Source organism: Aotus nancymaae, unplaced genomic scaffold, assembly GCF_030222135.1.
Source record: "Aotus nancymaae isolate 86718 unplaced genomic scaffold, 86718_ANA_hifiasm-v0.15.2.pri h1tg000004l, whole genome shotgun sequence".
In the NCBI taxonomy this organism is placed as follows: Eukaryota; Metazoa; Chordata; class Mammalia; order Primates; family Aotidae; genus Aotus; species Aotus nancymaae.
Genome location: NW_026988415.1, coordinates 45,523,120 through 45,549,433, shown reverse-complemented (window position 1 = coordinate 45,549,433; position 26,314 = coordinate 45,523,120). Strand labels below are relative to the sequence as shown.

The 26,314-nt window shown below is 42.1% G+C and overlaps 3 protein-coding genes across 6 annotated transcripts; 2 read left to right on the top strand and 1 right to left on the bottom strand.

Annotated features, from left to right (window-relative positions):
- The first annotated feature begins 3,173 nt into the window (after positions 1–3,173).
- RPL36A (ribosomal protein L36a) lies at positions 3,174–7,424 on the top strand. 2 transcript variants are annotated; one of them, XM_064362477.1, is made up of 5 exons: positions 3,174–3,299; positions 3,707–3,812; positions 3,998–4,065; positions 6,974–7,096; positions 7,360–7,424. In XM_064362477.1, exons 1-5 carry the CDS (start codon positions 3,189–3,191, stop codon positions 7,378–7,380), a joined length of 429 nt encoding a protein of 142 aa, XP_064218547.1. In that variant the 5' UTR covers positions 3,174–3,188; the 3' UTR covers positions 7,381–7,424. The 2 variants fall into 2 exon arrangements, with proteins under 2 accessions (XP_064218547.1, XP_064218549.1); XM_064362479.1 differs by lacking the exon at positions 3,174–3,299 and adding an exon at positions 3,341–3,437.
- On the bottom strand, positions 7,124–19,585 carry GLA (galactosidase alpha). Of its 2 annotated transcripts, XM_012438887.2 has the most exons (7): positions 19,304–19,582; positions 14,362–14,536; positions 12,792–12,969; positions 11,818–11,909; positions 9,948–10,109; positions 9,227–9,424; positions 7,124–8,958 (listed from the first exon to the last, which is right to left on the bottom strand). In XM_012438887.2, the coding sequence occupies exons 1-7, from the start codon at positions 19,495–19,497 to the stop codon at positions 8,668–8,670; spliced, it is 1,290 nt and encodes a 429-aa protein (XP_012294310.2). In that variant the 5' UTR covers positions 19,498–19,582; the 3' UTR covers positions 7,124–8,667. The 2 variants fall into 2 exon arrangements, with proteins under 2 accessions (XP_012294310.2, XP_012294311.2); XM_012438888.2 differs by lacking the exon at positions 9,227–9,424 and having other exon boundaries at positions 19,304–19,585.
- A 206-nt stretch (positions 19,586–19,791) lies between these two features.
- Positions 19,792–25,922, top strand: HNRNPH2 (heterogeneous nuclear ribonucleoprotein H2). Of its 2 annotated transcripts, none has more exons than XM_012438889.3 (2): positions 19,792–19,913; positions 23,711–25,922. In XM_012438889.3, the coding sequence occupies exon 2, from the start codon at positions 23,764–23,766 to the stop codon at positions 25,111–25,113; it is 1,350 nt and encodes a 449-aa protein (XP_012294312.1). In that variant the 5' UTR covers positions 19,792–19,913; positions 23,711–23,763; the 3' UTR covers positions 25,114–25,922. The 2 variants fall into 2 exon arrangements, with proteins under 2 accessions (XP_012294312.1, XP_012294313.1); XM_012438890.3 differs by having other exon boundaries at positions 19,797–19,901.
- The last annotated feature ends 392 nt before the right edge of the window (positions 25,923–26,314 follow it).

Sequence of the window (26,314 nt, the reverse complement as noted above, 5' to 3'; positions counted from 1 at the left end):
ATCCAGTAGGAGATCTAAACAAGAGAGAGAGACGAGCACAAGGGAAAGGAGCATGTAGACGTAGGCTCTTTTTCACCCTCTGCCCATGACCGCTCCCCTAGCACACTCATCCATACTGACAGGAGGACTGTACTCAGCGCAAATGAACAACTGAGTGTCACCTGAACAGATTCCCAATGCAATATAAGGTTCTGTTCTTGGTGCTATCCTGTTCAACATTTTTATTGATGACCTTTGAGGAAAATATAGAAAGTAGCCCAGTTTATCTAAGAATGGTGCAAGGCTCTGTGTGCTAGACTGGATGACAGAAGAGGGCAATTAGTTTCCAAAAAGATCTTGATCACGTAGTGTGAGAAGCCAAATTCCAGAGTGTATTTCACTGGGGCTAAAGGTGATGTCTCATAATTGGGCCCCAAATTTGAACTTCAAATGACTCCAGGAGAAAGTGGATTAGCAGTAGCATTTGTGAAAATGGTTCAGGGGTTTTTGCTGACAGTAATCAAGAGACATGTCATGTCAGTTAACATGGCTGCCAGTACTTTGGGAGGCCGAGGTGAATGGATCACGAGGTCAGGAGTTCGAGACCAGCATGGCCAACATAGTGAAATCCCAACTCTACTAAAAGTACAAAAATTAGCCAGGTGTGGTGGCAGGTGCCTGTAGTCCCAGCTATTTGGGAGGCTAAGGCAGGAGAATCGCTTGAACCTGGGAGGCAGAGGTTGTGGTGAGTGAAGATTGTGCCATTGCACTCCACCCTGGGCAACAAGAGCAAAACTCTGTCTCAAAAAAAAAAGCCAAGGTGACATTGAGGCTTCCTTATAGAAGTAACATATCTAGACAGAGGAAGGCAAAGCAAGACCACACCTACAGTCCTGCATTCAGTTCTGAGTGCCTCGTCTGAGGGGAAATTAATGAGCAGGAGCATGTCCAAAACAGAGAACAGCTCAAAGGATCCTCCCACCTCAGCGTCAGCATTGATGTACAAACTTCACTTATAGGATGTATAACCTCTGGGGATCTAATGTACAAAATAGTGACCATAATTAATAATACTGTATTATTGAAATTTGATAAGAGAGCAGATTTTAAGTGTCCTCACCACCCCCATGGTAACTATGGATGGTGATGGATGTGTTAATCAATTCGACTGTGGTAATCATCACACAGTGTATACACATATCAAATCATGTTATACACCTTGAATATAAAAAATTTTTGTCAATTAAATATTTTTAAATAAAAACCCCACAAAACCATATAACGCGAGGTATAATAGAACGAAGTTTGGTTAAATGAAGAGGGGCCGTGTTCATGGACTTCACATTTCCATGTTACTAACATAAACCCCCAAAGGCCAGTAAGATTGCTTAAATATCTGGAAAGGAAAAGAAAATGCTCGCAGTTTGGCAAAGAAACTATCAGGAAATGTAGCAGGTTGTGGTAATGTTTTTATTATCTTATTCCCAGAGACTACCCAACAAAAAAGGGGGTGATCAGAGTGTCAGCTCCGGACCCATGCATGTTCCTAGAAGGTTATGCAAGCAAGATACCCTAGACTCTCATGGTTCTTCAGCCCGTACTCCACTGCCACCTTCTCCTGTGTCTCAGGTCAATTCCGTCTCCTCACCATCATATACACGGCAGATGCCCCTGCTTCCTTTGTATGATGTAGTGGTTAAGTGCAAGGATGTAGTGTTACACTACCTAGGATCAACTTCCAGCTCCACAAAAAATAGCCACCTGTTTGACTTCCGGTAAGTGAACTTTTTTTTTTTTTTTTGAGACAAAATTTCGCTCTTGTTGCCCAGGCTGGAGTGCAATGGAACGATCTCGGCTCACTGCAGCCCCCGCCTTCCAGGTTCAAGCGATTCTCCTGCCTCAGCCTCCCAATTAGCTAGGATTACAGGCATGTGTCACCATGCCTGGCTAATTTTGTATTTTTAGTAGAGACGGGGTTTCTCCATGTTGTTCAGGCTGGTCTTGAACTCCCGACTTCAGGTGATCCGCCTGCTTCGGCATCCCAAAGTGCTGGGATTACAGGTGTGAGCCACTGTGCCCGGCCAGGGTAAGTGAACTTAACATCTCTTGTGTTCCAGTTTCCTCACCTGTTAAATACTGATACTTGTACATACCTCCTGGGGTTGCTGTCAGGATTAAAAGGGGTAGTATATAAGGTGGTTAGGAGAATGCCTGGCATATGGTAAGTGAGCTATAATTTTTTAGCTATTATAATTACCAGGCCACAACAGCAGTATTTTATAATGTTAAAGGAACCCAGGCTCTGGATTCAGTCTACGTGGGTTTGTATCCTAGATTCACTAAATACTGTTGACACTGGGCAAATCATTTAACATCCTACGGCCTCAATTGCTTCATCTGTAAAATGGGAATAATTGTACCACCTGTTTCCTAGAATTACTATGAGAATTGTATGACACAATCGATTTAAAATGCTTAGCACTCTGCAGTCTTTCTATGCTGGACTCTCTTGAAACCTAGTACATGCCTTCTGCCAGGTATGCAAGGAAGGGAAAAGCCGCTAGGTACTTTCTACTTCTAGGCTTGATGATTGCTATCACAAGAGCCAAACAATTTCACTGTCACTTTTCAGAACCTAGAGCAACTGACTTACTCCCTCAACAGAAGGGTGCTGCTTTAAGGCCATTGTTCCTTTTCTTCAAAGTACTTAGTCCATAATTGTACATTTGTAAGCCTATTAGTTTACTGTATTCCTCCCCTGGAACAGTGCCTGACACATACTTATGGACATTCAATAACCATTCGTTGAATGGACCAACTGGCCATGTGATAGCTGAACTAGAGCAATTTGCTCCCTCCTGGCCTTCACTGAACCAGTTTGCTGTAAAAGGTGTTCCCAGTGACCTTGAGGTGGAACAGGAATGGAACGTGGAGGTGGAGGACCCCTCCGTTCGACCCTAGTCCTGGCTTCCTTTGGGGACGGGGAGGCCAGAGGATCTGGGAAAAGCACCGCTCCGTTCACTGAACGCTACTACGTAGCAGCGTACCTGAAAAGAGATAACGAGACGAAAAGTTGCAAAGCTGCGGGGCGGGAGGAAGTCGGGGCAAGTGGACCACCCTTTAGGCGTAGTCCTTCCTTAAGCTCCCGCTCGCGGCTCCGAACTGAGTCCTCTCAACGCCGGAGGGCGCTGCGCTGAGCCTTACACTCTATGATTGCTCCTACGGACTCCCATGAGGAAGTGCGATCAAGAACCTCCTATATACTTCCGTTTCTTGTCCGGCCTCTTTCTTTCCGTGCCGGTAGCGCTCACGCAAAAATGGTAGGAGTCTCTGGTTGGGGGCCGTGGAACATCCAGCCTAATCTTTCCCCATTTTGTCGATGGTGCAGTGCCGGGATGGGTCTAGGCTCCTGTGTGGACTCGATATACGAGAGCAACCCAGTCTTGCTGGGATCAATCGTAAGGGAGTGGGCTGCCGTGTCAGGAACTGAAGTGTTCGGTTCAGAGAGGTAGTTAGCTGGGGGTGGAGTTAATACGATAGATCTCTTCTCTCTTTGGGCCTCGACGCAGGGAGGGAGCTCGGCTTGAAGCACATGGGGCTGGCCCCCCCTTTAGTTAGAGGTAGCGTGTAGTGAGGAGTCCTCGTGGAGTGCCTCAGCTTTAGCTGGGTCAAGGCATTGTGCCATTGTGGTCAAATAACTGCACGTTCTGAACGGTTTCTTTACTAGGTGAACGTTCCTAAAACCCGCCGGACTTTCTGTAAGAAGTGTGGCAAACACCAACCCCACAAAGTGACACAGTACAAGAAGGGCAAGGATTCTCTGTATGCCCAGGGTAAGATGGATTCCACATAATTTAGTGCCAATGTCGTGACATTTGTAGAGTAACATACGAGTCCAAATCTCTTCCCCACGCCTGGCTTGAGCGTTAATATTTATGCTGCGAAATTAAGATAAAACCTGTAAGACTTCCTTACTGATCTTCCGTATTTTATAACAAATACCAATTCGTTTTCCCAGGAAAGCGGCGTTATGACAGGAAGCAGAGTGGCTATGGTGGGCAAACTAAGCCGATTTTCCGGAAAAAGGTGAGTGGTAATTACTATTTGACGTTTCCACTTAATTGCGGTAAGGATGTGCACTTGTCTCTCTGGTCCACACACTCCATGATACAGGGATAGCGTTAGTTTCAGCGAAGTTTTCACAGTTGACTGCAGTGAACTAGTAGGCAGTGGATCTGGGACTGCAACCCAGGTCTGACTAGTCCCTATTTCAGTGTTTACGGTTTTTTATCCTTTCCTTTCTGAAGAGGTAAAAAATCGAGGAATGTGCCCTGCTTTCCTAAGAACTGAAGTGTGAGTACACTGGTAAATCCTTTAATTTGCCTTGTTCCTAATCTGTCATCATGTCTGAATCCTGGACTGTTGGTTGCACTAATAATTGTTATATTGTTTCTCATCACAGAAACCTGCAGTCAGCTGCCTGTCTCATGAAGTCTTAAAACTCTCTTAAAATAGCCATTTAGGCCTGTCTGCTGGCCTCCTGAATTCACCATTCTCGAGTTTGTTTATTCTCAGACCTTAGGTGATTTGGATAACCCTTAAAGTAATTAATTAGGATGATGCCTGGAGCAGAGCATTCCCTCCAACACAGCCTTTCTTTTGGCACTTGGCTTCTTGTGCAGTTTAGCTCCAGAAAGTATTAAGCAGTTCCTTCAGTGCTCGTTTGGGTGCAGTAAGTCGTTTGATCTCAGGGTGGCAGAAGGAGTGCATTTTTATACCTCTTCACATTTGGATAACTTTTTAAGAAGACAAAGAGCTTCTAACTAGGTTTTGGCCTATTAAGAACTGTAAACTACCAGCAGTAGCTGCAGCAGAACTCTGGCTAAAGGGGCAAGCTTATTAAAAAATTGAGTATTTAAAAATTGAGCTACCACATGATCCAGCAATCCCACTGCTGGGTATATACCCAGAAGAAAATGAATCAGTATATCACAGAGATATCTGTATTCCTATGTTTGTTGCAGTGCTGTTTATAATAGCTTAAGATTTGGAAGCAGGCTTAGTGTCCATCAGGGGATGAATGGATAAAGAAAATTTATCTATATGCAATGGAGTACTATTCAGGCATAAAAAGAATGAGATCCAGTCATTTATAACAACATGGGTGGAACTGGAGATCATTATGTTAAGCGAAATAGGCACATTAAAGACAAACATCACATGTTCTCACTTGTGGTATCTAAAAATGAAAACAAGAACTTGAACAGACAGTAGGATGGTTACCAGAGGCTGGGAAGGGTAGTGAGGGGAGGTGGGGATGGTTAATGGGTTCAAAGAAAATAGAATGAATTAGACCAACTATTTTCATAGGACAACAGGGTGACTAAAGTCACTAATAACTTGGTTGCATATTTTAAAGTAACTTAAAGAATGTAATTGGATTGTTTGTACCTCAAAGAAAAAATGCTTGAGATGGTGGAAAAATTAGATGACGCATATTTCCCATGTAAGAGAATTCTGTGTAATTTATGTAGATACCCCATCCTCAAGGAGGGTACCTAACTACTCCTTAAGTTTGAGCTTTGCATGGTGACTTCCAAAGAGTATGGAAAAGAGAAGGGAGGGAAGAAAACTTTACGGTGGAGAAACCTAACAAGCACTACCTCAGCCAGGTAATCAAGGTTAACATCAACAGCAATGAGTCATCTTGATATATACCCTTGATAAGATGTGATGAAAATGACACTTAAACCGAAAACTCCATAAGCCCATCTAATCATGAGAAAAAATAACAAATCCTAAGAGGGGCATTTTACAAAATACCTGACCAGTAGTTCTGAAATTGTCAAAAAGTCTGGGAAATTGTCACAGCCAAAGGGGTGTAGAGATGTGATGACTAAATGTTATGTGGTGTTCTGGATGGGGTCCCAGAACAGAAAAAGGACATTAGGGAAACATAAGGAAATCTAAAAAAAAAAAAAAAAAAAGTATGTACTTGAGTTAATAAGGCATCAGTGTTGGTTCATTAATTGCAACAAATGAGTCATACTAATTTAAGATGAGAAACTGGTTGTGAGGTTTAGAGAACTCTAGCATGTTTGAAATTTTTTGGTGAATCTAAAACTTGTAAACAATAGTTCTGTTTAAGTTAAAAGAACAAAAACATTAAGTATTAGTGGAGAGAGTAGTTTGGAGTTAAATCAGTTGAATGTACATAAATTCTAGACATAATTGTAGGTAGTCTTGGAATTCAGTGATTTTTTTTTTTTTTTGAGAACAGTATTCACTCTGTAGCCCAGGCTGGAGTGCATTTTGGCTCACTGTAACCTCCACCTTCCAGGTCCTGACTCAAGCAATTCTCCTGCCTCAGCCTCCCGAGTAGCTGGGATTATAAGAACGCACCACCATACCCAGCTAATTTTTGTATTTTTAGTAGAAATGGGGTTTCACCATGTTGGCCAGGCTGGTGTTGAACTCCTAACCTCGTGATCCACCCGGCCCCAGCCTCCCAAAGTGCTGGGATTATAGGCGTGAGCCACTGTGCCCTGCTGAATTTAGTGATCTTTATAGAGACAGGGTTCTCACTGTGTTGCCCAGGCTGGTCTCAAACTCCTGGGGTCAAGGGATCCTCCTGCCTCAGCCTCACAAACTGTTGAGATTAAAGAACACAAGTTCAAGGTGGCAAGATGAGTTGCCCATTTGATAGGAAGCTCTAGGTTGTTTGACCTGAATGGGGTTTGGATTCAAACTTGTTAACAACTGGATGATGTGCCATCTTTGCTATTACCACATTTTCTCTTTATTTTTTTTTAGTACACATTTTCTCTTGAATTCACTGATATTTAGATTGTTTTCTCCCCATAGCTTAAGAGTATACTAAGTGGGGCAAGTATTATTTGCAATGCTTTGCTTTAAATAGTACTTAAAGTAGTCATTTGAAGAAAGTGATCTTCTGCAGTTATTTATTAAGGCTTTGATTTAATTTTTTTTCCAGGCTAAAACTACAAAGAAGATTGTGCTAAGGCTCGAGTGCGTTGAGCCCAACTGCAGATCTAAGAGAATGCTGGCTATTAAAAGATGCAAGCATTTTGAACTGGGAGGAGATAAGAAGAGAAAGGTATATAATTATGGGTAGAAGGTGCAATCTTTTTCATATAGCTTTATTATCTGAAAAGGTGAACATTCATTCACTGTGGCATAGAGCTCAGGGGTAATCCTCTAAAAATACTAGATCTGTGAGGTCTTTTGCTACAAGGAGGAAAGGAAGAATGAGGAATCTTAATATAGCTTGGTGAACATTTTAGGAACAGATAATGTTCTTGATGGGGCAGTAGTTTGTGGCAAAATACAAAACTCAACTTTTTTTCTGTTCTGTTACAGGGCCAAGTGATCCAGTTCTAAGTGTCGTCTTTTATGAAGACAATAAAATCTTGAGTTTATGTTCACTTCATTTGTTTGCGGTTTATCTTTTGGGAGGGAATAAGCTTGAGCCATCAGCACAATTCCGCCTATGGGGAAATTTATGCCTCTTCCCGGTATTATCTAATTTGGCAATTAAATCACTAGGGGCTTTATGAGATACAGTTTGCTGTTATGCAGTGGTTATTGGTTATCATGTAAGTAGACACATTTCAGGCTAATAGGGAGAAGTCAGTAACATATTCATAGTGGATTTTTTTTTTTTGCTAAGTCTCAGATCTTTGGTATAACAGTCATTACTCTCCAGACACAGTGCACTGTAATGTGTATAATATGGACTTGGTCTTATACTCCTTTAAACATTTTGACATTCCCCTTCATATTTTAAAGTAGACATTTTTATCATACCAAAATAACTACAAAGAATATGAAACTCCCAGTGGATTTTTTTTTTTTTTTTGAGACAGGGTCTCCATCTCTTGTGCAGGCTAGAGTGCTATGACAGTGGCATGAATCAGAGCTTGCTACAGCTTTGAGCTCACAGGCTCAAGTGGTCCTCCTGCCTCAGGCCCCTCAGCAGCTGGGACTATAGGTGCCTGTCACCACACCTGGCTAGATTTTAGTTTTTGTGATGGGGGTCTTGCTTTGTTGCCCAGCTGGTCTGGAACTCCTACCCTTCAGTGAACCTCCCACCTAGCATTTCAAGGTGCTGGGACTGCAGTGAGCCACTATGTCTGGGCAAACTTCCCAGTGGAGGAACCATAAGAGACAAGTTACAAATTATCCTTTTTGTTACACTTCAGTCTTAGTGATGTTCAGCTCTTTGTAGCTAAATATGCTACACATTTTGATAATTGGGAGAGAATCTCAATAAGGGGGATGGGTATCTGGATGAGTGGGTTTAATGATTTCATTCCTACGTAAAGTTTCAACTTTGGAAAATTTTATTCAAGGAAATAGAATTTTTTTTTGAGCTGGGAGTCTTGTTCTGTCGCCCAGGCTGGAGTGCAGTGGCATGACCTCGGCTCACTGCAACCTCCACCTCCAGGGTTCAAGCTAATCTGCCTCAGCCTCCAGAGTAGCTGGGATTAAAGGGATATACCACCATGCCTAGCTCATTTTTGTATTTTTTTTTTTTGGTAGAGAGGGTTTTACCATGTTGGCCAGGCTGGTCTCAAACTCCTGACCTCAAGTGATCTGCCTGCCTTGGCCTCCAAAGGGCTGGGATTACAGGCATGAGCCACCAAGCCCAGCCCAAAATAAAGATTTTTAAAGTAAATCTTGTAATGACCTCTGCATTGCATTTTCTAGCCGAAGCAAAACAGTGCCTGTGGGATTTATATGAGTTCTTAACCTTGAAGTCCATTCATAGAACCCTAGCTTCTTTTTCACTGGGAGATGCTGTGTGATGAAGCAGGCAGGATTACAGGCCACTCCTTTACCCAGGGAAGCAACTGACATGGTATAAGAGCGAGGTCCACCAATCTCCTGCCGGTTTATTACAGCTACAGCCCAGGCTAAATCTGAGAGAGGTCGTTCCCACACTTCAAAGTTGTCTCCCTGAAAAACCAAGAAAATAAGTGTGATTAATTTATAACTAGTAATAAGTGGCCCTGTTAGTTTGGCATTCATTCTTAATGTCAGAACTATCAAGCATTTGTAGGAAAAATTAAAATGATCCTGCAGCATTATTTTAGAAATAATGGTTCTAGCAAAAAGCTTTATTACTGAAAGTAACATCAAGAGCAAGGGGAAAAAACAGATTTAGGCCCAAGACAAACTTGGTATTGCGTATATAAACCATCTTAAAATATACACCCTTATTTACCTGTCTAAGCTGGTACCCCTGCTTGCCCAAGGGGTCCTGATTGATGGCAATTACATCCTTATCTTGAAGGAGAGCTTTGGCTTGAGGGCTGATGTGTCGGAGGTCATTAGACATGAATAAAGGAGCGGCCATGATAGCCCAGAGGGCCATTTGAGTTACTTGCTGATTCCAGCTGAGGCCAAAGTTGCCAATCACTAACTGAGACAAAGAATGAAATAATTCAAAGAAGAGGAAACATTCTTTTTTTTTTTTTTTTTTTTTTTTTGAGACAGTTTCGCTCTTGTTTACAGGCTGGAGTGCAACGGTGCGATCTTGGCTTACCGCAACCTCCGCCTCCTGGGTTCAGGCAATTCTCCTGCCTCAGCCTCCCGAGTAGCTGGGACTACAGGCATGTGCCATCATGCCCAGCTAATTTTTGTATTTTTTTTAGTAGAGACGGGGTTTCACCATGTTGACCAGGATGGTCTCAATCTCTTGACCTCATGATCCACCTGCCTCGGCCTCCCAAAGTGCTAGGATTACAGGCGTGAGCCACTGCGCCCGGCCGGAAACATTCTTAAAGTTACCTAGATGACCCATATGGAGAAGTCATTTTCCACAGCATTCTGCTCTAAGTACTCTCACAGAAAGCCTCCTCCCAGGAACTTTACCTCTACCTTGAAAGTCAAATAGGAAACAGGCCTACTGCAGGGTCTTGAACAAGGAAGCCTCAAGTTTTTACCATATCTGGGTCGTTCCAACCCCCTGGTCCAGCAACATCAACAATTCTTTCCTGGTTAGAAGAGGTCCAGTCCAAGATACTCTTTATACTTTTCCAGGAATCATCAATGTCAGCATAATTTCGCCAGTGATTGCAGTACTGTCGGATTTCTGTGTAATTGGGCTGTGAAAACAGATGCAACTCTTCTGTTTACTTTCTACCAACATCCTTGTGAGATGAAAACAGTCAAGTTTAAAGGAGGCACTTGTAGCCTTCTCTTGAGTTTACAGATTGAAGGTCTCTATGAGGAGGTTTAAACCCTGATTATAAGGAACTTTCACTCTAAGAAGTTTGCTTCAGAAGTAGGCCATATAACTTGAAATCCCTTATAGTTACTTTACTTCTATAATCAGAACTAAAATGATCTTAATGAGTAAAATTAAAAGGTGCAAAATTACATAGGACTCCATCAAGCATTAAGAAAACTTAAATCCTAGGCATATATTTTGTTAATGGAATAAAAAGTTTGTAGAGGCCAGGTGCAGTAATCCCAGCACTTTGGCAGGCCGAGGCAGGCAGATCGCCTGAGGTCAGGAGTTTGAGCCCAGCCTGGCCAACATGGTGAAACCCTGTCTCTACTAAAAATGCAAAAATTAGTCAGATGTGGTGGCATGCACCTGTAATCACAGCTACTTGGGAAGCTGAGGCAGCAGAATCGCTTGAACCCAGGAGGCGGAAGTTGCAGTGAGCCAAGGTTGCGCCACTGCACTCCAGCCTGGCAACAGAGGGAGACTCCATCTTAAAAAAAGTTTGTGGATAGGCAGGTGGGATATCAGGTTTAAGATGCTAAGAAAAAAAGACTATTTTGCAGAGATAACAAGGAAATAATAAGGATTCATTCCATAAATATTCAATGCTTAACCAAATGCTAGGGATATAGTCAAAGTCAGACTTTCATGAGTCCCTGCCCTCATGAAACTTACACTCTAGTGGGAAGACATGGTAACAAGTCAACAAATACTTCTAAATATTGCAGAGCTCTGAGAAGGAAATTAAACAGGTTAATGGGATGAAGAATGAATGGACAGAGGGCTATTTTAAAGTAGAGAAGAACTGTCTGCATATGTGGCATTTGATCTGAGACTTCAATGTTAAGAAGCCTGGCCCTTAAAAATCTTTGGGGAAGAAATAAATGCTCCAGGCAGAAAAAAAGCAAGTGTAAAGGCCCTGGGGCAGCAATAAGCTTGCAGTGTTGAGACAGAAAACCAGTGTAGCGAGGGAAAGAGCCATGACCCTTTGGACTTTGGGGAGGCAGGAAAGGGCTGGATTAATGGTTTGGTTTCATTCCAAGTGCAATTGGAAGCCAGTTAGGGTTTTAAGCAGGGAACTGATGATGCCATTTATATTTTTTATAACTGCTACATCTCAGGAATTTTTCTTTCTAAAAAAAACTGATATTTACATTTTAATAAGATAACTGTAGTGCTGCTTGGAAAATAGATGGAGGTGGGGACAGAGTGGAAGCAGAGAGATCAGGCTGTCACAGCAGTCTGAGTGAGAGGCAATAGTAGCTTGGAAGGCCAGGGTGCATGTAGTGGACATGGAAGGAAGTGGGCTGATTCAGGAGATATTTTAGAGATACTGGTGGAAGGACTGTTGATAGAAGGACATGAATGGTGAAATAAAGGGGAAGACACAAGGATGACTTTCCAGGTGATGGTAGCTTAGACTATAATTACAGCAATGGGGATGGTGAAAAGTGGTTGGTACCTGGGAGAGATGGTAGGATGATATTAAGTAACAGTGGACTTTGAAGGAGGCCTTGGTTTCCTTTGTTGTCAAGTTCTATCGATCTGTACAGTTCTATTGGATTCTGGGCTCACTATCTCACCTTTTGAAAGGGCCACATATAAAGAGGCCACTCACAGGAGTACACAATGCTTCTGCCAGTCCTATTCAGGGCCAAGGACATGTGTTTATAACCTGTATGAGAAAATAATAGGTAACATAAGGGAAAGAAATGAATTTCCAGCTGGGGTTGTAATATACATATAAATACATATTTTTTTTTGAGATAGAGTTTCGCTCTGTTGTCCAGGCTGGAGTGCAGTGGTGTGATCTAGGCTCACTGCAACTTCCATTTCCCAGGTTCAAGTGATTCTCCTGTCTCAGCCTCCCAAGTAGCTGGGATTACAGGCACGTGCCACCATGCCCAGCTAATTTTTGTATTTTTAGTATAGACAGGGTTTCTCCATGCTGGCCAGGCTGGTCTCAAACTCCTGACCTCAAGTGATCCACCCACCTCAGCCTCCCAACGTGCTAGAATTACAGGCATGAGCCACCGTGCCTGGCTGGGGCTGTATATTTTAAGAGGCTATCAGGAAGATTCATGTTTAAACCAGCAGCAGGGACAGGCAGTTGTTCTGTGTTTAAATTATGTAAAGTACCTCCCAGACTTCTGGGATTGTTATGAGGAAGTAGTGCAGAGATGGTGTATATATTGAGGAAAGGCAGGAATGAAGATGCTTCTTTCTCTGTGACCGACTGACAACCTGGACTCTCCTAAATGATGTTATAGAGAGTTATAATTACTAACTAATTAACTCTTAGAGCCCTCTTGAATTATAAGTGCCCAATATTAGCCATGGTTAGGCATGCATGGATTTTACATGAATGAATGAACGAACGAACGAACGAACGAATGAATGAATGAACTGAAGGAGAAGAGATGGGAGCTCTGGCACATGAATAATTATTTCCAGTATTGTGACAGCATATTTAAAATCTGAAGATTGGTTCTTTGGCTCAGCTACCTTGGCCTCAATGTTCTTTCTTTTGTTTCTAAATCTCTGGAATGAAACATACCATCTGCCAAACTTTCCAAACTGTCACAGTAGCAACCATCAAATTTTAGCAGATCTACTCCCCAGTCAGCGAAGGTCTGGGCATCAATGTCATAGTATCCAAAACTCCCAGGGAAGCCTGAGCAGGTTTTATTTCCAACATCTGCATAAACCCCTAGCTTCAGTCCTTTGCTGTGAACCTGAAATGAGAGGGAGGAAAAGAGTCACTACTGTAGAAGGGCAATCACGAGGTAGCAGAAAGAGAGAATCATTCCAGGCTGGGGGAAGAGACAAAGTTACTTTGCCAGGTATTGGGGGCTTTTTCCGATAAACCCCCAAAATCATCCAGATCAGTCTGTTGGCAGACAAAGAATAAAAATCCCCCAGTTCTACTGAGCTAGTTCAAACTATGCATGTGAACTATAGCCCAGAACTGAGGAGAAAGCTAGCAGCCATGATAATCTTCCTGATGGGATCGTGAAAGCTACCTTTAGAGGGCAATGATAGATTGACCTTGATAAAGACTCTCCTTGACCAAACTTTAGTTAGACTTCTCTGATAAGCCTTCTTTTCGACTAGGCCTCCACCTTGGCCTCCTATGTCTGTCCTAGCAAGCCCTCTTAGCAAGAATCCTGCTAAGTCAATCCTGCCACCATTGATATCTGATCAAGTTCCCTCATTCCCCACCCTTCATGTTTAAGTCCATGGTCTGCCTTTAGCAAGAAGCTCCCTACCCTTGACGTCTTCTTAAATATTCCATCCACTGACCCCCTCAATCTGCTCATTGGCTATAAATCTCCACCTGTCTTTGTTGTATTTGGAATTGAACTTGGCTCTTTCTTCTACTGTGGTAGTACTGAATAAAATCTGTCTTCATCATCTTTAACTAGTGTTGGACTCTATTTCCCTTCAATGATCTCTAGAATATTTTCCTTCTATCTTCTAAAATTGTAGTTTATAGTACCACTGCAATAGCTTCCCAAAGGTTATATGGAAATGCATGCACACATATGTCAAGAACCAAGTTCCTTTTTCCACCTAGAGAGTTCAGTGGTTTCAGCAAAAGGAGAACTCCAAGATGGGCCTCAAGAGCTATTGCAAAACATTTGTCTGCTGATGGAATGCAAATTCCATCTGATAAGCCTTACAATTCAATGTTCAGATAACTGCCAGCTATTCTACTTTCTAAGTATCATGAGGGCTGTTTCTTTTTTTTCTTTTTTTTGAGGCGGAGTTTTGCTTTTGTTGCCCAGGCTGGAGTGCAATGATGCGATACTGGCTCACTGTGACCTCCATCTCCTGGGTTCAAGCGATTCTCCTGCCTCAGCCTCTGGAATAGCTGGGGTTGCAGGCATGCACCACCATGCCCAACTAATTTTTTGTATTTTTAGTAGAGTTGGGGGTTTCACCACGTTGGCTAGGCTGGTCTCGAACTCCGGACCTCAGGTGATCCACCCACCTCGTCCTCCCAAAGTGCTGGGATTACAGGCGTGAGCCACTAGGTCAAGCCATAAGGGCTGTTTCTAAGCAAGCTTCTGTACAGAAGTGCTTATAGTCCTCTGAATGAAAAAGAACGGTATCTATGAACTCACATAATTAGCTAGCTGGCGAATCCCATGAGGAAAGCGCTGAGGGTCTGCCTGAAGTCTGCCTTCTGAATCTCTTTGGGGAGCCATCCAACAGTCATCAATGCAGAGGTAGTCATAACCTGCATCCTTCCAGCCATCTGAGACCAAGAGCTCTGCCATCTCCATGAAAAGCTTCTCACTGAAAAATAAAATCCAATAATCATTACAATTCATTAAGTGAACACTTAGGTACCTCCTATTTGTTAGATGCCTTGGGATTTCACAATTTTTTCCAACTCAGTAATAGTGTGGTAGTAATCACAAGCAATGTAAGGTAAGAATTGCTTTTAACTGACACAAGAACACAAAGTCAAACACCGCATGTTCTCACTCATAGGCGGGTGTTGAACAATGAGAAAACATGGACACAGGGAGGGGAGCACTACGCACTGGGGTCTGTTGGGGGGAAATAGGGGAGGGACAGCGGGGGGTGGGGAGTTGGGGAGAGAGAGCATGGGGAGAAATGCCAGATATAGGTGAAGGGGAGGAAGGCAGCAAACCATGCTGCCACATATGCACCTATGCAACAATCTAGCATGTTCTTCACATGTACCCCAAAACCTAAAATGCAATAAAAAAAGAAAAAAAAATGAATTGCTTTTCCAGATTTTCTTTTGTCTTTCCTATCCCCTTAATACTTGTGCTCTAGAAACCCCAAACAAAATAGGAATGAGAAATATATGATGAAACTGAAAAGATTAGAACTAAGAAGACAGTTCAGTAAGGTAAGAAACTACAAAGTTAACATAATTAATAGCTTTTTAAAGATAGCAACGATAATTCTATTTGGAGAGAAAGATCCCATTCACAAGAACAACTGAAAAACCTAAAATGCCTGGAGATAAATTTAAGATATGTGCAGGGCCCATACGTCAAAACTATGATGTTCCTAAAGGATTTGAATACATGGAAAAATATTATTTTGCTCTTGGATAAGCATACTCAATATTAAAAATAAGTTAATTCTCCCTACAATTTTTTATACATTTAACAAAATCCTTAACAAAGCCCAAAGCCCAAAATTACTTAGGTGTTTTTTTTTTTTTTTTTTTTTTTGAGATGGAGTCTTCCTCTGTTACACAGGCTGGACTGCAATGGCGCTGTCTTGGCTCACTGCAACCTCTGCCTCCCAGGTCCAAGGGATTCTCCTGCCTCAGCCTCCTGAGTAGCTGGGAGTACAGGCATGTGCCACCACAGCCACCTAATTTTTGTATTTTTAATAGAGACGAGGTTTTGCCATTTTGGCCAGGCTGGTCTTAAACACCTGGCCTCAAGTGATCCACCTGCCTTGGCCTCTCAAAATGCTGGGATTACAGGTGTGGGCCACCTGCCCAGCTTCCAAAAGGGCTTTTTAAGAAACTTGGCACAATGTTACAAAAAGTCCACCTAATAGATTACATACATGCACATTCATTAAAAGATAGAAGAAGGCCAGGCGCAGTGGCTTATGCCTGTAATCCCAGCACTTTGGGAGGCCAAGGCGGGTAGATCACCTGAGGTTGGGAGTTCAAGACCAGCCTGACCAACATGGAGAAACCCCTTTGCTAGTGAAAATACAAAATTAGCTGGGTGTGGTGGCACATGCCTGTAATCCCAGCTACTCGGGAGGCCGAGGCGGGAGAATCGCTTGAACCTAGGAGGCGGAAATTGTGGTGAGCCGAGATCATGCCATTGCACTCCAGCTTGGGTAACAAGAGTGAAACTCTGTCTCAGTATATAGTACAGTACTATTAGCATTACAATACACAGATTAATGGAATTAAACAGAAAGTTTAGAAAGAGGTCCTTCCAGCCATCTGATACCATGGGACTTACTATTTATTAAATGTGGCATTTCTTATAGAAGAACAAAGTTCAGATGGACTAAAGATTTAAATATTTTAAGAATTAGGCTGGGTGCGGTGGCTCAAGCCTGTAATCCCAGCACTTTGGGAGGCCGAGGTGGGCGGATTACGAGGTCAAGAGATCGAGACCATCCTGGCCAACATGGTGAAACCCCATCTCTACTAAAAATACAAAAAAAAAAAAAAATATAGCTGGGCATGGTGGCATGCGCCTGTAATCCCAGCTACCTGGGAGGCTGAGGCAGGAGAATTGCTTGAACCCAGGAGGCGGAGGTTACAGTGAACCGAGATCGCGCCATTGCACTCCAGCCTGGCGCCTGGCGACAAAGCGAGCCTCTGTCTCAAAAAAAAAAAATAAAAAAATAAAAAAAATACTAGTAAGAAATGCATATGAGTATATGATCTTCACATAGGAAAGGACTTTCTCAGCATGACCCCAAAGTCAGAAATCAGAAAGGAAAAATCAATGTGTTTCATTACATAAATATCAAAACCAACACAAAGAACCACTGTATTCACAAGGTACGACAGACCAAAAAAAGAAAAAAGAGGCCAGGCTCGGTGACTCACGCCTGTAATCCTAGCACTCGGGGAGGCCAAGGTGGCCAGATCACTTCAGGCCAGGAGTTCGAGACCAGCTTGGGCAACATAGTGAAACCCTGTCTCTACTAAAAATACAAAAATTAGGTGTGGTGGTGCGCCTGTAATCCCGGCTACTCGGGAGGCTAATACATGAGAATTGCTTAAACCCAGGAGGCAGAGGTTGCAGTGAGCCGAGATCGTGATACTGCACTCCAAACTGGGTGACAGAGTGAGACCCCATCTCAAAAAAAAAAAAAAAAGTGTAATTTGCCCAATGTCATAGGGCTAAGTAACAAAGAGGCAGAAATTTGAGCCCAGGCTGGGTGCCAGAGTCTTGCCATTAGCCAAACATGACATAAATATGATCCCATTTTTATGGAAAATAATAAAAAGAAATCTATGTTTTCATTTATATAGAAAACAATTGCAAGATTGTATATTAACATTTTAACCATGATTATTTCTGGTGGTGGAATGATGGGGGGAAATCTTTATTTTCATTATGCTCTTTTTTATCTACATTTTTTGCAATGACCATGCATTAGTTTTTTTTTTAGTTTAAAAAGACGGGGTTTCACCATGTTGGTCAGGCTGGTCTTGAACTCCCGACCTCAGGTGATCCACCCGCCTTGGCCTCCAAAGTGCTTGAATTACAGGCGTGAGCCACCACGCCCGGCCTTTTTTTTTTTTTTTTTTAGACCATGCATTAGTTTTATAATCAGATACAAATACCACACACACACACAAAATCCATGATGGGCAAAATTGTCACACATACTGTACCACAGGGTCACATGAAACTTAGAAGGCCAATTTCTTCTGTGATGTCTGACCAACATCCTGACTTCATTTCTAAAGATACTCATAGGAATAACTTATGGACACAGAAATGTACTGTGACTGTTACCTTTTAACAATATCTGTCAGTGATTCTTAACCTTTTAAAAATCACAGAGCCCTTTGAGAATCTGAAGAAAAGTAAATATCCTCTCTCCAGAAAAATACACATATTCATTCAGATTTGCAGATTTACATTCATTTTCCCATCGATTCCAGGTTAGGGAACATTTGCTCTGTACATGCAATTAATGGTCAAGCGTTGTGCTATGTACTTTAAAGAGGTTATCTAATTGAAAATTCACCTGTGTGAGATAAGAACTATTTGACAGGTCTTTTTTTTTTTTTATTAGCTCCCTGAAATTAAAAGGTTGTAATCCCAATTTATAGATAAGGAATTTGAGGGTCAGATACGTTCAATACCTATCTAATTCAGCCTCAACCCTCACCCAAAGGTGTAAATAACGTATAAAGTGCCTCCATGTCAACCTTTCAGCCTGATGCCATACTCACGGGCGAGGTGGGAGAGATCTCAGCGACGTTATGGTCTCTCTAAGTCCTTCGAGATACTGCCGAGAAACCCACGACCCCAAAAGGAGAAAAAATGGCATGAATCTTAGTCCCTCATCCCTTCTATCCACCCTAGATGTTCTCACGGTTAGCATCTGGCAGAGGAAGAGCAAAAGTTCACAAGAAGGGTCTGAACAGAACTGGGCCAGGCTACTTTGGGCACACTGCCCTATGGGATAGCCCTGCTCTGCAAGGAGCAGTTAAAAAAAAAAAAAAAAGAGAACCGGCAGGGAGAGGAGAGAGAGAGAGAGAGAGAGAGAGAGAGAGAGAGAGAGAGAGAGAGAGAGAGAGAGAGAGAAGAAAAGAGAAAGTGAGCCGGGCGTGGTGGCTCACGCCTGTAATCCAAGCACTTTGGAGGCCAAGGTGGGCGGATCACCTGAAGTCGGGAGTTCAAGACCAGCCTGACCAACATGGTGAAACCCCGTCTTAAAAAAAAGAAAAATCTAATTCATTCCAATTCATTTGGCCGGACGCGGTGGCTCACGCCTATAATCCCAGCACTTTGGGAGGCCGAGGCGGGTGGATCACGAGGTCAAGAGATGGAGACCATCCTGGTTAACATGGTGAAACCCTGTCTCTACTAAAAATACAAAAATTAGCTGGGCATGGTGGCGCACGCCTGTAGTCCCAGCTACTTGGGAGGCTGAGGCAGGAGAATTGCTTGAACTCAGAAGACGGAGGTTGCGGTGAGTCAGGATCGCGCCATTGCACTCCAGCCTGGGTAACAAGAGCGAAACTCCGTCACACACACACACACACACACACACACACACACACACACGAAAAGAGAAAGAGAGAGAGAAAGCGGGGGAGGGAGAGAGAGAGAGACAGAGAAAGAGAAAGAGAGAGAGAGAAAAGGGGCCGCTGCCCGGACTCCCACCCCAGGAAAGGTCACACACAGAAAGTTTAGGACTAGTCCCGATTCAGGACAGTTTGCTGGGGATAAAAAAGCAGCAGCAGAGTCGGGTCAGGGAGCTCTCGGGCTCAACTGTTCCCTTTGAGACCCTCCAGTTCCCCAAACACACCCAAACACATGGAAAAGCAAAGGGAGTGGGGTACCTAATATCTGATACCTGATGCAGGAATCTGGCTCTTCCTGGCAGTCAAGGTTGCACATGAAGCGCTCCCAGTGCAGCCAGCCCATGGTAGGCGTCCTCGCCAGTCCATTGTCCAGTGCTCTGGCTCCAGGGATGTCCCAGGAAACCAGGGCCAGGAAGCGAAGCACAAGCGCGCAGCTCAGCTGTAGGTGTGGGTTCCTCAGCTGCATCGTCACGGTGATCAGACAGCATAGATTGCCGCGGGTAACCTGGGCTTTTAAGTTTAACCTCAGAGGCGGACCAATCACCGATGACTTATTAAATAATGACGTTATTGTTTCTCAGGCAACTGGGACGGTTATCCCCAGAAGTGGGCCAATAATCGGTCACGTAAGACGTTCCGCTAACCAATCACCCTCTTCCTTTCTTGATATTGACCCGCCCTATTTCCATACCAGAAGGAAGTGCGGCACCTTAGTGATCCCGAGTTTAAGCCGAGAGTTGCTCACGTGACCGAGATCTCACATGACGTAGGTGCTCACGTGATTACTCGCTTACGTGAGCAGAAGTAGTTCTGGTCGTCGTCTACCGTCTCGCTATAGCCGTTTGAGGGAAGAAGGAGGAAAATTACCCGGTATCGTTAGAGGTTGGTGTGTGGGTGGGAACTGGGGACCCAGGGGTGGTGATGTTGAAGACCAAAGCGGGGTTCGGGGGCCACCTCCGCCTCTTTCGTTCTCGGCTTTCCCCTCCCCCCTCGCGCGCTCTCCCTCCTCCCCCCATCTCAGTGCCGGGAAGCCGCCTGTGCTGCGCCTGGTGGGGAAATGGTGGACGTTCGTGACTGTGTATGTGTTTTTGTATATCTGTCTGTCTGGGCCGGTCTCGGGGGACCCCTAAGGGTGACCGTAAGGTGAAAAACGTTTGAAAACCACGGCCCCGAGTTAAGAAAAACAGATACTGAAAATAGTGGTCTGCGTGCTGGTCTATCCATTCAGGGACTCAGCCTCCACACTGCCTGATTGTCTGTAGGGGGAGGCCCCAAGTGAATTTTATCTGTAGAGTCACATCTAGGAAAATGCGTGCTTGATAGAGGCGCCCAATAAATTACTTTACTGAATTGAGTATTTGAATAATGTTTATTTTTCTGCTGATAACAATATACATATTCAATTTCGAACATTTGAAAAATAACAATATAATATAAAATTTTAAGATACACGTAATTCACCCGGAGACGACTACTCAACCTTATGTCGTTACAGTTTTTTAAAAAATGTGTGTAACACGCATATAAATACACAAATTCTTAACTCACAAAGAGTCCTGGTTCCCACTTTAGCCAACATTCCCGATGGCCTTCCCAGCAGATGCAGTAATGAAGTAGAACCTCCATGCCCCTATAGAGAGGCTCTTAAGGAATAGAGTATTAAATGGGACGGGTTATCCCAGGGATAAGGCAAGAAAAAAAAAAAAAAAAAAAACGCGTACAAAATCAGATTAAAAAAACAGCCTGTAAATCTGTCATTGAGACCTTAGGATGGTTAATAGAAAAACTGTTATCACTGCAGATGCAGTGTGGTAGGCACATAATAGGGAATCGGTAAATGTTACATTTTTTTCTCAGTAGTTTTATGGCCGTTATTACACTTTGTACTTTGTTTCTAAGAGGCCCAATGTTCCCAGATCATATCAGAATAAACCATCCACATACAAAATTAGAAAATTTTATAAAATTTGCTATACCAAATCTGAGAAATGCAAACATATTTTAATTTGTTTAATGTTACTTTTTTGCTAAAGTAAAAGTAATTATTTCTCTAGAAAATTAAGACTGCATAAAAAAATTGGAAAAATAGCGTGGAAAAGTCATAAACCTATTGCTCAGAGTAACCACTAATATGTTCTTTCTAACTTAAAAAAAAACCCAGTACGGCGAATTTAAAGAATGAAAACTGTATAGAAATATATAGGGTAAAAATCGAAAAGCCCACTTCACTCCCCCTACCTTTCGCTGTTCTCAAAAACGAGTTTGCTCCCACATCTTCTTTTATTTATTTACATAGATATATACGTGTATGCTAATCTTTTAATGTAAGTAGAATCATACTATGTATATTCTTTAATATATTTTGGAGATCTTTCTGGGTCAGGGCAGATAGATTTTTTTTTAAATGGCTACATTGCATTATTTTAAGGATAAAGTATAATTCATTCAGCCATTCCTCTAACGATGGCTATTTAGGTTCCCCATTTTTTCCCATTACTAACAGTGCTGCAAGGAACATTTGTAAGTATTTCTGTTGACTAGATTCCTGGAAGGATTCTAGCCGTGTCAAAGGCTATGGAAACATGTATTTTTTACATAGTTGAGATTGTAAAGCAGCTGTGCTCTTGGGTCACTTACAATTATAGCATAAGTAATTTCTCATGTTATTAAATATTTTTGTAACTTTTAAAATTTGTGATATTCCAGTTTTTTTTTAATAAAGTACTTTTCATAGAATATATTGCTCCATAAATCTTCGTCTGAATTTCATATCGTCTCCTTAGGGCACATAACTGAAATGTATTTGCTGTCAAAAGGTGTGATACATATTCTCAAATTGCTTTCAGGATATAGTGGGATTTATCAAAAAGGAAATAGTTTATATCAGTTGTAACTCCTCTAGTAGTGTATTAGTTTGTGAACCCTGCGTAGCACTGATTTACTGTCACTGTTTTATTTCCATTATCTTGATGGGTGAAAAATAAGGATTAGTTCTGGTTTTAACTTGCTGGAAATTGATGAAATTTGAACATTTCCAGATAACTCTCCTGTATCCTCCTATACCTGTATTCTCCCATACTTAATCTGTTATCAAGTCCCGCAGATTCCACTTTTTTTCAGTATATGTGGATCATATCTTTTCTCCATTTTACTCCTGTTGCTTAGGCTATTCCTTTAACATATCTTTAAGAGACGAATTATTATTTTTTTTTGAGAGCCTTTTGTATTGAAAGAGACAAGTTCTAACTAATCTCCGTAGTTTCACCTCAACCCCCTTCTGTTTTAGTGCCACACTGTTGCCAGGGTGATCTGCCTGAAAGGGTTTTGGTGAAGTCACCCCACATACTCCCCAGTTTAAAAGTCTTAAAAGGTGTTTAGTGTTTGTATATGAAAGTCTTTGGGATCTGATCTATGCCTTGCCAGCCTTTTCTCTTGCTTTTCCTTCTCCTGTTTGTGCTTCATCATAATTTAAAAAATTTTGTTTATGGATCCCTAGACAGGTTAGTCTGTTTCATTTAACCATTTGGCCTCCAAACAATAGAACTGATCAACTACTGCCTCCTTGATAACTGTGCTTACACCCCACCCAGAGGGTCATGGCAAGTATAATGTCTATTTGCATTTACGTCTTTAATAATTACATACAGTCCCCCTGTAGGACCATAAGCCCTTTGTGGGCTTATTGATTCTTGTATTCCAGAGCCGAGTATTGGACTTGGCAACTACAAGATGTTTCTAAAATGAATGTGTGAATTCCCAATAATGTCTTTTTTTCATTTATCTCTGAAACCTAAATATTTCCCTGATTTTATTGATTTGCATACATTTTTATATAAGGATATTATATAAAGAACTTATATAACCTGTGTTTTGTGTTTTAATTATTGTTTAATCTTTTGATCTAGTGAAGTTTTTTATGTTTATATATTCAGATATAGCCATCTTTTATTTGTTGACATCTCCCATTGATTTGTTGCTGTTAATTTTTTTTTTTTTTTTTTGAGATGGAATTTTGCTCTGGTCGCCTAGGCTGGGGTGCAGTGGTGTGATCTTGGCTCACTACAACCTCCGCCTCCTGGGTACAAGCAATTTTCCTGCTTCAGCCTCCTGAGTAGCCGGGATTACAGGTGCCCAACACCACTCCCAGCTAATTGTATCTTTTTTTTTTTTTGAGACGGAGTTTCACTCTTATTACCCAGGCTGGAGTGCAATGGCGCGATTTCGGCTCACCGCAACCTCCGCCTCCCGGGTTCAGGCAATTCTCCTGCCTCAGCCTCCTGAGTAGCTGGGATTACAGGCACGCACCACCATGCCCAGCTAATTTTTTGTATCTTTAGTAGAGATAGGGTTTCACCATGTTGGCCAGGCTAGTCTCGAGCTACTGACCTCAGGTGATCCACCTGCCTTGGCCTCCCAAAGTGCTGGGATTACAGATGTGAGCCACTGTGCCTGGCCAATTGCTGTTAATTTTTAATGGTATCCAACACGTAATAGGCATTGAATAAATAAGTGTTAAAAAATGAATGAGTTAAAAGTTTGGTGAATTCTTTTTGTTTATACAGATGTCTTACAGAAAAGCTGTCGGCATAATTGAGTTTTCTATTAATAGTTTGCTTTTTTCTTTTACTGTATTTTGAGCATTTTTCCATGACAGTAGTCTTCTAATTTTTTTTTTCCAGCTACACCAAAATTGTGTTGAGCCAAACTTGCCACCAAGAGCCCAACAGTCACCATGATGCTGAGCACAGAAGGCAGGGAGGGGTTCGTGGTGAAGGTCAGGGGCCTACCCTGGTCCTGCTCAGCTGATGAAGTGATGCGCTTCTTCTCTGATTGCAAGATCCAAAATGGCACATCAGGTATTCGTTTCATCTACACCAGAGAAGGCAGACCAAGTGGTGAAGCATTTGTTGAACTTGAATCTGAAGAGGAAGTGAAATTGGCTTTGAAGAAGGACAGAGAAACCATGGGACACAGATACGTTGAAGTATTCAAGTCTAACAGTGTTGAAATGGATTGGGTGTTGAAGCATACAGGTCCGAATAGCCCTGATACTGCCAACGATGGCTTCGTCCGGCTTAGAGGACTCCCATTTGGCTGTAGCAAGGAAGAGATTGTTCAGTTCTTTTCAGGGTTGGAAATTGTGCCAAATGGGATGACACTGCCAGTGGACTTTCAGGGGCGAAGCACAGGGGAAGCCTTTGTGCAGTTTGCTTCGCAGGAGATAGCTGAGAAGGCCTTAAAGAAACACAAGGAAAGAATAGGGCACAGGTACATTGAGATCTTCAAGAGTAGCCGAGCTGAAGTTCGAACCCACTATGATCCCCCTCGAAAGCTCATGGCTATGCAGCGGCCAGGTCCCTATGATAGGCCGGGGGCTGGCAGAGGGTATAATAGCATTGGCAGAGGAGCTGGGTTTGAAAGGATGAGGCGTGGTGCCTATGGTGGAGGGTATGGAGGCTATGATGACTATGGTGGCTATAATGATGGATATGGCTTTGGGTCTGATAGATTTGGAAGAGACCTCAATTACTGTTTTTCAGGAATGTCTGATCATAGATATGGAGATGGTGGGTCCAGTTTCCAGAGCACCACAGGGCACTGTGTACACATGAGGGGGTTACCTTACAGAGCCACTGAGAATGATATTTATAATTTCTTCTCACCTCTTAATCCCATGAGAGTACATATTGAAATTGGACCCGATGGCAGAGTTACTGGTGAGGCAGATGTTGAATTTGCTACTCATGAAGATGCTGTGGCAGCTATGGCAAAAGACAAGGCTAATATGCAACACAGATATGTGGAGCTCTTCTTAAATTCTACTGCAGGAACAAGTGGAGGGGCTTATGATCACAGCTATGTAGAACTGTTTTTGAATTCTACAGCAGGGGCAAGTGGTGGCGCTTATGGTAGCCAAATGATGGGAGGGATGGGCTTATCCAACCAGTCTAGTTATGGAGGTCCTGCTAGCCAGCAGCTGAGTGGTGGTTATGGAGGTGGTTATGGTGGTCAGAGCAGTATGAGTGGATATGACCAAGTTCTCCAGGAAAACTCTAGTGACTATCAGTCAAACCTTGCTTAGGTAGAGAAGGAGCACTAAACAGCTACTCCAGATATAAAAGCTGTACATTTATGGGAGTTGAATAGAATGGGAGGGATGTCTAGTATATCCAGTATGATTGGTAAATGGGAAATATTGTTGATTCTGATCACTCTTGGTCAGCTTCTCTTTCTTTATCTTTCTTTCTCCTTTTTTAAGAAAACAAAAGTTAAGTTTAACAGTTTTGCATTACAGGCTTGTGATTCATGCTTACTGTAAAGTGGAAGTTGAGATTATTTTGAAACTTCAAGCTCAGTAATTTTGAACACTGAAACATTCATCTAGGACATAATAACAGAGTTCAGTATTGACCATAACTGTTTAAACGATTTTTAGCTTTTCTCAAGTTAGTTATGTTGTAGGAGTGTACTTAAGCAGTAAGCGTATTTAGGTTAATGCAGTTTCACTTATGTTAAATGTTGCTCTTATACCACAAATACATTGAAAACTTCGGATGCATGTTGAGAAACATGCTTTTCTGTAAAACTCAAATATAGGAGCTGTGTCTACGATTCAAAGTGAAAACATTTGGCATGTTTGTTAATTCTAGCTTTTTGGTTTAATACTCTGTAAAGCACGTGAGTGTACACTTTTACTTTTTTTTTTTTTTTTTTAAAGGATACGGGACAATTTTAAGATGTAATACCAATACTTTAGAAGTTTGGTCGTGTCGTTTGTATTTGATTCTGAGGCTTTGGTTTAAATCTTTCCTTGTATTGTGATTTCCATTTAGATGTATTGTACTAAGTGAAACTTGTTAAATAAATCTTCCTTTTAAAAACTGGAAAAAATCTTGTACTGATTGATTTTTATTATGTTCTGTCATATGGGCACACTGATTTTATAATTCCCTCTTAAAATTTTTAATTTAAAAATTATAAATATGTTTAACATCTTTACATGTTCATTGTTGCATATATCATTAATTATTTCTAAGATATATCCCTAGAAATGGGATTGCTGAGTCAAGGATATAACCATTTTTAAGGCTTGTGATTTGTGTTACCAGAAAGATTCTGGTACTTTATCTTTCTACCTGGAGGACTGTGTGTTTTATTTTTCCCCTCATACCCTCCTTATTGATGTACATTAGTTTTTTTTGATCTTTGCCAGTTTGTTAGTTGAGAAATGATATCTCTTTGCTATTTTAATTTGTATTTCTTTGATTAATATTAAAGTTGAA

Coding starts and splice junctions, on each gene's coding strand:
- RPL36A (XM_064362477.1), top strand. CDS start 3,189: ATGATTGCTCCTACGGACTCCCATGAGGAAGTGCGATCAAGAACCTCC. Junction 3,300..3,706: donor GTAGCGCTCACGCAAAAATG/GTAGGAGTCTCT, acceptor TTTCTTTACTAG/GTGAACGTTCCTAAAACCCG. Junction 4,066..6,973: donor AGCCGATTTTCCGGAAAAAG/GTGAGTGGTAAT, acceptor TTTTTTTTCCAG/GCTAAAACTACAAAGAAGAT.
- GLA (XM_012438887.2), bottom strand. CDS start 19,497: ATGCAGCTGAGGAACCCACACCTACAGCTGAGCTGCGCGCTTGTGCTT. Junction 12,970..14,361: donor TTCGCCAGCTAGCTAATTAT/GTGAGTTCATAG, acceptor CTCTCATTTCAG/GTTCACAGCAAAGGACTGAA. Junction 8,959..9,226: donor AGGGGTACCAGCTTAGACAG/GTAAATAAGGGT, acceptor TTGGTTTTTCAG/GGAGACAACTTTGAAGTGTG.
- HNRNPH2 (XM_012438889.3), top strand. CDS start 23,764: ATGATGCTGAGCACAGAAGGCAGGGAGGGGTTCGTGGTGAAGGTCAGG.